At 39.8% G+C, this 12,843-nt stretch overlaps 1 protein-coding gene across 1 annotated transcript in view; it reads right to left on the reverse strand.

Annotated features, from left to right (window-relative positions):
• LOC148890929 (receptor-type tyrosine-protein phosphatase gamma-like) overlaps positions 1-12,843 on the reverse strand; it is a 236,711-nt gene that overhangs the window by 147,068 nt on the left and 76,800 nt on the right. Inside the window, exon 2 of the mRNA XM_089010725.1 lies at positions 4,924-5,043. Within this exon, the coding sequence (XP_088866851.1) occupies positions 4,924-5,043 (120 nt within the window). The remainder of the gene's footprint in view (positions 1-4,923; positions 5,044-12,843) is intronic.

Here is a 12,843-nt window from a genome sequence, read left to right on the forward strand (position 1 = left end):
ACATCTAATGTCCCACATATATCCGCTTCAATTCCAAGCCACGAAAGTTCTACATACGCATCGGCGCTCTGCACTGACGCTCCTTATCGCAGGCTCCTCAAGCCATGCATTCATCCAGCCGCAGACTGTCCGGCAGCACAGACCTTTCTGCTGGACAAAGCGGGGCTGTTCAGCAGTGTGTGCTGTGAAGATGCTGCCCATTACAGGCGCAAAAAAAGCACAATGGCCCCTTTGGTGTCCAGCAATGATAGTCAAATGGCACCGACATTTCTCCCATTTAAAAACAGTACTGGCATATTCATGCTGTTGAAAATGCGCAACCGCTCAGCACAGTCTCCTCCTTAAAGAATGCCGTGGCCAAAAATGCTGAAAAAAAATCTGTATCCATTTCACACGCAGCCCAACAAAAAGTGACAAAAGAAAACACGAAAACAAGACAAGAGCAACAAAAAAAAGCAAGTCTCATGAGAGCACCTGCTGACGGCTGCCTACTCGGGCGCCATCTTGGATTCCTTATTTCCCCACTTACTCCGGCATCACCTCATCAGCATTATTATTATGTTGTCTAAACAGGCTGTAGTACGAACGGTCCAAATTGAACCTCACACCACCATATCGGTTTAGTGAAGGATTTAGCTGTTTTATGAAAATCACTTATTTTACTCCCCTTTCAAACCATCTATGTTCTTTCGCTCAGATTTTAACCTCATTGTCGTCAAATGACTGGTTGCTCGCTTTTAGGTGCATATGTACTGCCGATTGAGGCCCACCAGTATGATCACTGCGATGTTGATAAAGTCATTTCTTTGAAGAATTTGTTTAGTCTCCCCAATGTATTACTCTTTACAATTTTCATTCTTTCATTCTTCTGAAGAAACTTTTTAATTGGTTAAAAATAATGAGATAGATAGATAGATAGATAGATAGATAGATAGATAGATAGATAGATAGATAGATAGATAGATAGATAGATAGATAGATAGATAGATAGATAGATAGATAGATAGATAGATAGATAGATGTTTCCGTAATTATCAAAGATGATAATCTGTCAGCCTTGTAAGATCAGTCCGTATGCTTTCAAGAGGCAAGCAGGGCTCATAAAAGTGCCTTTCCCTGAAAGTTATCCCTTCCTCCTGAACTCCCAACAATGCTAATGATGCATGATCATGACCAATTACACTTTTATGGGTGGATAAAATACTCAAGAGAGCAATATAACAAGCTATTGCGCGTAGTAATGACTACAAAAAAATAATAATCCACCTCGGTTTACGAACCCCTTGGCTTGCGAACCTTTCGTTTTACGAACGTTACATTTATGCAAATTTTACCTTGGCATACAAACTATTTTTCGGGATACACACGGAGCTGCCACAATGAGTGATGTGTCGTTCGCGAACGAGCCTGTTCTCCAAAACGAAAATGGCAACCGCTATTGCCCTCCCCCAGTCATCGGTTAAAGCCATGTGATTGGTCAAGAACGCAGCAGTGTGGGGGGTGGGGGGGATTTACAGAGAGAGAGTAAAGCCATTCTCCCCCCAAAAAAATGGCAGCCGACATTTTTTTGGCCTCTATTCCCCGCCCCCAGTCTTTGGTTAAAGCCACGTGATTGGTCAAGAACGCAGCAGTGGAGGGAAGTGGTTTAAAAATTAAAGACACAGGCAGACGACAGAGAGAGAGTGACAACATGGATGGAAAACTGTGACGTTTTGACTTGTTTCAACTTTGATAGTTCAAAAGCAAAGTGTAGACTGCAAGGTTAAAATTCTCATCAATCAGGCTCCACATATAACCCACACAAGCCATCTGTACACTTGATGCAAAAAGCTATCAACGCAGCTAAACAGAACACAATTGATGAAGAACAAGGTAAAATTATCGCAGAGAAAGCATCTACAAGGGATCATTCCTCAAGATGGTGAAAGAAGAAGGCTCCGTTCCTAATCAAGTGTATAATGCTGATGAAACCATCCATTCCATCAAGCCATTAACGACCACCACAAAGGTAAATAAAACGACTTTATTATATAGTACAGTTAATTTATTTAAGTATAATAATATATAATATAACCCAGCACACTTATTATACATAAAATAAGGTATATTTTGTGTAGTTTTAAGGCTTAGAAAATTAGAAAGTAGAAAATTATGTTTTATGGGGACCTGGGAACAGACTATTCTCAATTTAAGGGTTTCTTATGGGAAATTAATGTTTGGGATACACACTACACTCTGGGAACCAATTATGTTTGTAAGCCAAGATATCACAGTTTTGAGCACGATGAGTTGGGCTTGTCTGGGATTGTCTTTTTCCGTTTCATCTGATGATGAACTTCACAATCCAAGGACACAAAGGACGAAGACAACTGTTTTTTTCTTCTTTTTTAATCAGCCTTGTATCTTTGTTACTTTGGCACACGAGTGTCCTTGTGTCGGTGTGTGCGTGTATTGATTAAAATAATGCCAGCAGGCACCTGAAACATCCGTGCAAGTTAAATGGGGTGATGCATTATACCACTACTCAATGTGATTGTGTCGCTAGCTGCGTGTCTAATACGACATCGAACCTCTAAAATCTGCGGGTAAATATATCAATGCCTTGCCCTCAATGCCATCATATTTTCCAATACATTTGGACAAGTCCTTGAGCACCAATGTTGCTACAGTGATACCTCACCTTACGAACGCTTTGGTTTTCAAACTTTTCGCCTTATGAGAATATAATCTTGGCAAACGAACTAGTTTTCGGGAAACACACGGAGCACCACAATGGCTGACCGACTAGTTTTCGGCGGAAGAACACGGCCGAACAGCGCCACGGTGGCTGGCGGACTAGTTTTCCACACACCTTTCGCTGAGTGCAGACGCGGTTTGTTATCAAGGATACTTTTGCTATTTTGGGAGCGAAAAAGACCTCACCACAGGCTAGTGTTACGCCTAAGAAGACATTAAAGAAAATTACGGTCGAGCAGAAAAACACCAATCGAAAAACACCAACAAGGTGTGCGTTTGTGTGACTTAGTGTCCCTGTACAATTACGCTAAGTCGACCATTCCAAATTTCCCCATTGCGGGACGAATAAAGGTATTCTGATTCTGATTCTGATTGCTACGTGTGGCTAAGGGTATTTTTGTGTTGTCTAAGCAACGGTCCCGGGCAATAGAAGAGAATAAAAAACGTTTGTTGATTTGAATTAACGAAAAGCAGCTAGCAGGGTACGGTGTGAGTGAGGGTATTATCGCCGAGAAAGCACGGCAACTTCACTCGTATATCATCTAGAGGCAACTAGAGTTTATTTCTTTAATTACAATACAATTGCACATTTATTATACATAAAAAGGTATATTTTGTGTAGTTTTAAGGCTTATTTAGTAGAAAATTATGTTTTACGGGGACCTGGGAACGGATGAGTCTCATTTTTAATGGTTTCTTATGGGAAATAAATGTTTGGAAGACAAACTTTTCATCTTAGACATATTTTCTGAGAATCAATTAAGTTGGTAAACTGATGTAACACTGTATTTAATAATTCATGGACAAAATTATTGGACAAAAAAAACGCAGAATCACATTAGTCTCTAATTCAGCTATTTTTAGGGCAGCCGGAGAAGGCCTTGCAGGTCCTGACGGCATACCACTGGTGAAATCACTTATCTCCAAGTGCTTCCCAAAATGTGATTCAACCCCTTTTTGCAAGAATGTGGCTAGTATATGCCGCCTTGGCGGCGAGGAAACGAGGCGATTCATGCTGAACAAGGTCATGTGTATCCCGGACAAGGTTATACCTCAGGCATGTTTGTCTATCGTGGGGGGGGCGCAGAGATTCAATCAGCAATCTTGCAATTTCACAATAGCGACTGTGCTAGCTTGGCGTTGTGCAAGGCCTTTCTTGTCACAGACAAAATAGCTGCTCGGTTTCCAGTCTGCCGGCCAAATGTGTCACCGACTGGCTATCCCCCCCCCCCAAAAAAAACATGTACAGTGACACCTCAGCCTACGAACTTAATTGGTTCCCAGAAAGTGTGTGTCAGGCAAAAAGTTCATCTGCCAAACATTGATTTCCTATTAAAAAAAACATTAAAAAAAGGAACAATCTCTTCCCTGGTCCCCATAAAATGTAATTTTCTACCAAATAAGCCTTAAAACTACACAATATATACCTTATTTTATGTATAATAAATGTGCTATTGGATTGTAATTAAAGAAATAAACTGTACTACATAATAAAGTCGTTTTATTTACCTTTGTAATGGTCGTTGTCAAAATGAATGACGAACTTCCAGGTTGCTTCTTGATGATATCAGAATGAAGTTGCTGTGCTTTCTCGTGCCCTCATTGACAGTGTCCCCTGCTAGCTGACTTTCGTTCAGTTTTCGTACCTCTTCTATTGTCTGAGACCGTTGCTTAGACAACACAGACACCCCTACCCACATGTAGCAATGGTCGACTTAGTGTACTGGCACTGGGACGCTAAGTCACACAAACGCACACCTCTTTGGTGTTTTTCGATGATCTCCTTCTTCTGCTCGATCATCATTTTGTTGCCTGTGGCGGGGTCTATTCGGTCCCATAATTGCAAAGGACTCCACTCAATAGCAAGCCACGTCTGCACTCAAAGAAAGCGGGTCACCAAAACTAGTCCGGCTTCCACCGTGGCTGTGTGGTTTGGTTCGTCTGCCGAAAACAAGTTCATATGCCAAGATTGTGCTACGGTACAGGCTAGGGTTACGCACTATTTCCATGGTGGGGGAAATCAGTAGCTGCTAACAGTCGTTGCAAGACCTGTTGTGGCTCAATATCACTTCACATAAAAGGCGCACCGACAGGCGTATAAGGCGATGGTCATCTTTCGAAGAAAATCAAGGCTTTCGGGTTCACCTTATACACCGGAAAATACGGTAAACAGACACACAAACAAACCTGAGTAGGCCCAGTAGGTATCTTCGGTGGTCGCTCTCCGCAGTCGTGTCTCGCCAACCGATATTTGGCGAAGGCCTTGGACAGTTCTAGAAGACTCAGCTCGGTTGCTTGTCAACGCTGCTGGTTGATAAAACAACAGAAAGACGAAGATTACCATAAAAAGTTTGTCGGTGTGAGTCGTCACTGGGCCAAATAATATTCGCTCACTGTGGGTCATTTCATTTCATATTTTGTAATACCAAAGACAAAAGCAAAGACAACGTTATTTATAGTGATGAAGACGATGGAAAGTTCTAGGTGCAAATTGCCACGCCCAAGGGCGGCCGCAGCGATGTTTGTTGTTGGAGTCGATCCAGCGCCAGTCGCTGCCAGTGATTATTTTGAGCTAAGTAATAATAATAATAATGATACATTTCATTTATAAGCGCCTTTCAAAACTCTCAAGGACACTTTACAGTCACATGATTTTTTTTCTGCGCGTGAGCAGATACTAACATATAGATAATAGATAGCTAGGTAGGTAGCTTGCTAGCCCGCTAATAGCTAATAGCTAGATCAGTGATTTTCAACCACGGTGCTGCGGCACACTCGTGTGCCATGAGAGATCGTCAGGTGTGCCGTGAGCAACTATCCAAATGCCCCTTTTTCAAATTTAACATTTTACAAGCATTTATTAATCCTTTTCTGCCAATATTATGTCATTGTCCTGTGTCTGTGCTGAAAAGACTGGGAGGGTCATTTAATATTTGTCCGTGTGGCAACACGTCACTGATTGCCTCTTTCCTGCGAGATGGTTCGTGGTGTGCCGCAAAAAAATTCCAATGTAAAAAAATGTGCCATGGTTCAAAAAAGGTTGAAAAACACTGAGCTAGATAACTATCTAGTGCTAGATAGCTAATAATAATATAATAATAATAATACATTTCATTTATAATGGATAGCAAAATAGACACTAACATATAGATAATAGGTAGGTAGCTTGATAGCTAGCTAATAGATAGCTAGCTAGATAACTAGCACAAACATAGATAGCTAGCTAGATAGCTAGCCAGCCAGCTAGAACACTAATAGATAGCTAATATATACTAACATATAGCAAATAGATAGCTAGGTAGGTAGCTTGATAGCCCGCTAATAGATAGCTAGCCAGTCAGCTAGCCCACTAATAGATAACTAATAGATAGCCAATAAATACTAACACAGTGTATGAAATAACGTCTGCCCGGAGGCCCAGGGCGTACAACTTTTACATTGGGCGTACAATACGTCTGTGTAAGCTCTGTCGTACAGGAGTGGTCCATCGATGAAAAGGGTTTATTCAGCCGTCATCTGTACCTCTTTGAAGGTGTCGGACGTTTCGCTTCTTATCCAAGAAACTGCGTCAGCAAACTAAAGTCTTACTGGTACAGTAAAGTCTCGTTATATCGATATTCAAGGGAGTCCGCAAAAATATCGATATAACCGGGACTATCGATATATCCGACCCTGTTTGCATGTAATTTTCTCCGTGCGTGCATAGAAATAGTATCGATATATCCGGGACTATCGATATGTCCGATATCGATATAACGAGACTTTACTGTAGTTTAGGCCCTATATATATCCCTACTGTCCAGACATGGCAGTGCCGGACTCTGCTATGATAGGTCCCTACTCTCAGGTTGGGGGGAGTAGAGGACTACTCCCTGCCACTCCACTGATTGTTCCTATTGTACTGACTAACGACTGGCCTGAATGCCCCACTTCCACCGGTATCACCTCATCAGTATTCCTAATCCTATTTTGCCCAAGTAGGCTGTTGTACGAACGATCCAAATTGAATCCACTATCCATCCACTATGGCATTGTCTGCTGGTCAGGCAGCATCACCACCCGGGACAGAAAAAGACTGGAGCGCTTTGTCAAGCGGGCCAGTTCTGTCGTGGGCTGCTCGCTGGACTCTCTAGAGGAGGTGGGCAACAGACGGACACTAGCTAAACTAAAAGCTATGACGGACAGCCCCTCCCACCCCCTCCTGCCCATCCTGACAGCTCTGGGTACCTCCTTTTCAATGACAGCAGGAAACAGTTTTGAGGGAACGGAAAAACAGTTAAAACAAACTTTTAAGAAAATTTTTTATTTTTTTTTTTTTTTTTTTTTTTTTTTTTTTTTAAAAGTGAAACTAATTTTTTATTTGATAAAATTCGTTTTTTTTTTGGGCGCGATTTCCCTCAGGGGTTCCTTTTTTTATTTGTCTTAATTAACGTTTCCTTAACCCAATGATATTTTAAAAAAAATAAATAAATTTCAAACTTAAGAACACACATTTTTTTTGGTAGGCCCAATATCAACTTTTAATAAAATTTTTTTTGGTTTTATCAAAATTCGATAAAAAAAGGGCCTTTGGGAATAAATGTTTGTGGTTTAATTTTGGTAGGGCCAACAAACTTTTAAGTAATTATTTTTTTTTGGTTTTATCAAAATTGGATATTAAAAAATAAATTACTCATTCCTTCCTCCACGAAGCTAAACAACCCGCTTCCCACCCCCAAATGTATACAGCAGGAACAAAAAAATTCCAATGTAAAAAAATGTGCCATGGTTCAAAAAAGGTTGAAAAACACTGAGCTAGATAACTATCTAGTGCTAGATAGCTAGCCTACTAATAGATAGCTAATAATAATATAATAATAATAATACATTTCATTTATAATGGATAGCAAAATAGACACTAACATATAGATAATAGGTAGGTAGCTTGATAGCTAGCTAATAGATAGCTAGCTAGATAACTAGCACAAACATAGATAGCTAGCTAGATAGCTAGCCAGCCAGCTAGACCACTAATAGATAGCTAATATATATAACATATAGCAAATAGATAGCTAGGTAGGTAGCTTGATAGCCCGCTAATAGATAGCTAGCCAGTCAGCTAGCCCACTAATAGATAACTAATAGATAGCTAATAAATACTAACACAGTGTATGAAATAACGTCTGCCCGGAGGCCCAGGGCGTATAACTTTTACATTGGGCGTACAATACGTCTGTGTAAGCTCTGTCGTACAGGAGTGGTCCATCGATGAAAAGGGTTTATTCAGCCGTCATCTGTACCTCTTTGAAGGTGTCGGACGTTTCGCTTCTTATCCAAGAAACTGCGTCAGCAAACTAAAGTCTTACTGGTACAGTAAAGTCTCGTTATATCGATATTCAAGGGAGTCCGCAAAAATAACGATATAACCGGGACTATCGATATATCCGACCCTGTTTGCATGTAATTTTCTCCGTGCGTGCATAGAAATAGTATCGATATAACCGGGACTATCGATATATCCGATATCGATATAACGAGACTTTACTGTAGTTTAGGCCCTATATATATCCCTACTGTCCAGACATGGCAGTGCCGGACTCTGCTATGATAGGTCCCTACTCTCAGGTTGGGGGGAGTAGAGGACTACTCCCTGCCACTCCACTGATTGTTCCTATTGTACTGACTAACGACTGGCCTGAATGCCCCACTTCCACCGGTATCACCTCATCAGTATTCCTAATCCTATTTTGCCCAAGTACGAACGATCCAAATTGAATCTCACCCCACCAAACCGGTTTAATGAAGGATTTAGTTGTTTTATGAAAATTGCTTCTCCCACTTCCCTATCTATGTTCTTTCGCTAAGATTTTAACCTCATTGTCGTCAAATGAGTGGTTGCTAGCTTTTAGGTGCATATGTACTGCTGATTGAGGCCTAGTATTATCCCTGCGATGTTGATAAAGTCTTTTTTTGACAATTTGTTTAGTCTCCCCAATGTACTGCTCTTTACAATTTTCATTTTTACAATGTATTGAATAAACTACATTACTTTGTTTTTCATTTGGCAGCCTATCTTTTGGATGCACTAATTTCTGCCTTAAAGTGTTTATCGGTTTGAAATAAGTAGGAATTTTGCCAAAGGACTCTTTGTAGTTTATCAGAAACTCCTACAATGTAAGGTACTGCTACTCCTCTCCTTTTTGTGTCTTCAGAATTTTTGGTTTCATTCCCTGTTCTTTCTTTCTGACATTTGTTAAATGGCCACTGAGGGTACCCACAGTTCAGCCCACATCTGGCGTAGAACTTTCAAAACGTCTCGGCCCGGGTGACCGACAACTCCTTCAAGGAAAAAAATAATAATATTTTTTTCAAATCAAACGTTTGTTTTATTCAATAAAGCAAAAGCTACAAGCAAACCATTACGAGCCACGTGGACTCTTCTTTCTAAGCGCCTTTCAAAACTTTCAAGTACACTTTACAGTCACGGTATAGTCCAAAGCACGAAACAGGCTTCTGTTTTCTGCCGTGCCGAGTATTAGAAAGAGCAGTCCACGTGGCTTTTAGCAGACAACGCAACACAAACATTGCATTGTGCACCATGAGGACAAATGACAACTGGAGCAAAATCTTCAGCAAGGGATATTAACATAAATTAAGCAAGAGAGCATTTGTGGTAGGTACTTCCTTAATTAAAAAAAAAAACATTTATCCTTTGCAACAATGTGAAGTTGTGAAGAATGGGGCAGGCAACTTTATGGCCGGGCAGGCAACTTTATGGCCAGGCAGGCAACTTTTCAGAGTTGTCTGCCCTGGTGTCCGCTAACTTTTTGTCATGAGTTTCAGACACTGACCAACATATAGATAATAGATAGTTAGTCTGAGGTGAGAACCGCAACAGTCGGCGTGACATACACTACCGTCGATACACAAGGGCAAAACCTAGCAAGGCATGCATGCATGTTTTTGGAATGTGGGAGGAAACCGGAGGACGTGAAGAAAAACCATGAAGGTCTTCATGATGCATTAAAAATATCCTGTGACTGTAAAATGTCCTTGAGTTTTGAAAGGCGCTGATAAATGAAATGTATTATTATTATTATTATTACTGTTATTGTTATTATTATTATTATTATTATTATTATTATTATTATTATTATTATTATTATTATTATTATTATTATTGCTATTGTTATTATTATTATATTGTTGCGATTCAAAAAGGTTCTCAGGTGTCTATAAATAACCTTAAATGCAGCATTTATTGTTATTATTAATTTATTCAGGAATTGAAAAATTTGTCCAGGTTTTGTTTTTTCTTGCGGGGACTGCCGATAGCGCACTGGTCAGACCTCTGGCAATATTTTCCCCTTCCACAAGGGGGCATCATTTCCCTTTTTTACATGTTAGTAATTTGTTGCAGGTTCCACTGTTGTTAAAGCACTATTTAAACCACTATGGTGTATTGCATTGTATTCTGCCCTCATTTCAAGCTCATATAACTCCAGACCCATATAAACTTGGAATTAACTCTTTTGTTACGATGAAAGAAGAGACTCAAATGAAGTATATAAATTAACAATCATATAATTATATAAACATAAGCTCTCTATTTGCTATCTAGCTAGCTAGCTATTACCTCTCATAAAATGTCTCCATTGTGAGACTATTAAAGGCAAATCCAATCCAATCCAATATCTAGCGAGCTAGCTTTCTATCTATTTGTGTTACTTTTGGGTTGAGTGAACACTGGCACGTGTGGCTGCCGCTGCTCACCCACAAATTAACTTATCCTGTGACTGTAAAGTGACCTTGAGAGTTTTGAAATGCGCTTATAAATCAAATGTATTATTATTATTATTATTATTAGTAGTAGTAGTAGTAGTAGTAGTAGTAGTAGTAGTAGTATCTAGGGTTTCTTACGCTGCATTGAATGTTGATGTAGTCCTAAAACTCAACATTATTCTGTGAGTCCTGGAATTCAAGTGACAATAACAAAAACACTGGCACTGGAGTGGACACCCTTTTACACATGGTCTGGGAGTGAATAAGTTCATGTAAAATTGTCAGCTATCTAGCTGGCTATCTATTAGTTATATAGCTATCTTGGTAGTTGGCTAGCTGGCTATCTATTAGCTAGCTAGCTTTCAAACTATTTGAGTTACTTCTGGGTTGAGTGAACGGCTGGCGCGTGTGGCTGCTGCTGCTCACCCACAGAAACACTGATCCTGTGACTGAAAAGTGACCTTGAGCGTTTTGAAAGGTATTATTATAATTATTATTATTATTATTATTACTAGTAGTAGTATTTAGGGTTTCTTACGCTGCATTGAATGTTGATGTAGTCCTAAAACTCAATAGTTTACACATGGTCTGGTAGTGAATGAGTTAATTTAAAATAAAAGTCTTCAACTGTAAACTTTGCTAGCAGAAGACCTTGCGCCTAATTTGCCCTTCTTCCTCACCTTCCTCCACTGCATCGATGCAAGTAGCCAGTCAGACTGGAAAGGCCGATTGCAAAACGATGCCACTCACAAACCCCGGCAGCCTCTCTTTCCCCAATAGACTGCCGCCCTCCCATGAAAACACACATGCTTGGTTAATTAATAGCCTGTGCTCAGCGAGACAAGGTCACGCTGCCAAGGGACTACAAACAATACCATGAAACTGACACCTCCTGTAAGGACACAAGACGGGAGGCGTTGATGCACACCTTCCGTTTTCCCATCACGGTGAAAGCTGTGATGAGTCCTCACCTTCATCTCGTCTCATCCCACATTTTTTTTTTTCTGGTATGTTTCAGTCCGTAGTGCCTGACTCCATTGGAGCCATGTTTATCATATTCATTATAATACTAACAATACTCATAATACTAACAACAATAATAATAATAATAATAATACTCTTCCCACCTTCAAATCCCATCTCAAAACCCACCTACATGTATTTAAAATTGCATAATAATAATAATAATAATAATAATAATAATAATAATAATGATGATGATAATGATGATGATGATGATGATGATGATGATGATGATGATGATGATAATAATAATAATAATAATAATAATAATAATAATAACATCTGGGAGTGTAAGTCTGAGGACAAGTGTTTCTTCTTACTAAACTTTTTAATATATACTTCTTAAGAGTATAGTTTTGCTTTTTTGATTGTTGCTGTGCTGATGACCATTTTGTGTTTGGGAGCATTTTACTGAGTGAGTTGCTTGTTCTGTAGCCACAAAGGGACATAAGTCTTCTTGTGCCGGTCCCAAGCCCCGATAAATACAGAGGGTTGTGTCAGGAAGGGCATCCGACGTAAAAGCTGGGCCAAAACAAACATGCGTATCATACCTCTGAAGATGGAGGTTACTGATTCGCTGTGGCGACCCCTTGAAGGGAAAAGCCGAAAGGAAAAGAAGATTTTCTGTGCAGCTCTCTTTTGTATCTATTTATAATTGTATTTTATGTATTGTATTCTATTTATGATTGTCTTTTATTTATTATCTTATCTATGCTTGTCTGTGACTGTAGTGTCCTTGAGAGCTTTGATGTCACGGTTTGCAAGGTGATGATGGCAGTTGTGGATTCCAAAAATCATGCAGGAGGGAGCAGCAGGTTGTATTTGAAAAATTGTATTAAAATAAAGTCAACAGGAACAAAAATCTAAAACGTTAAAATCATTTGAACAGAAAAATACAAAGTATCAAAAGAAAAACCAAGAGTAAAAGTCTGCCAAAATGAAACAAACACATGCACAGCATACAATGCATACACAATGCACAATGCATACACTGCGTACAATGACCCGATGCCGAATGGTCATGCCGGGAGTGCTTTTGACTGTCACTGATTATAACGACCAGCACCTGCGAGGCTGCAGACAGGAGTGACAGCGCTACACGTTGGTCGCCAAGCCGAACGTGGCAGTCCGCCACTGATCGGGACGACTAGCGCCTGTGCAGGTGCAGGCGGGGCCGACAGCGCCACCCGTTGGTCGCCAACCAGATCATGACATTTGAATGGTGCTAAAAATGAAATTTATTATTATTATTATTATTATACAATGAAAGAAAATGTATAATAATAATAATAATAATAATAATAATTATTATTATTATTATTC

Source organism: Hippocampus bargibanti, linkage group LG12 (genome assembly GCF_051943395.1).
Source record: "Hippocampus bargibanti isolate YZ-2025 linkage group LG12, ASM5194339v1, whole genome shotgun sequence".
In the NCBI taxonomy this organism is placed as follows: Eukaryota; Metazoa; Chordata; class Actinopteri; order Syngnathiformes; family Syngnathidae; genus Hippocampus; species Hippocampus bargibanti.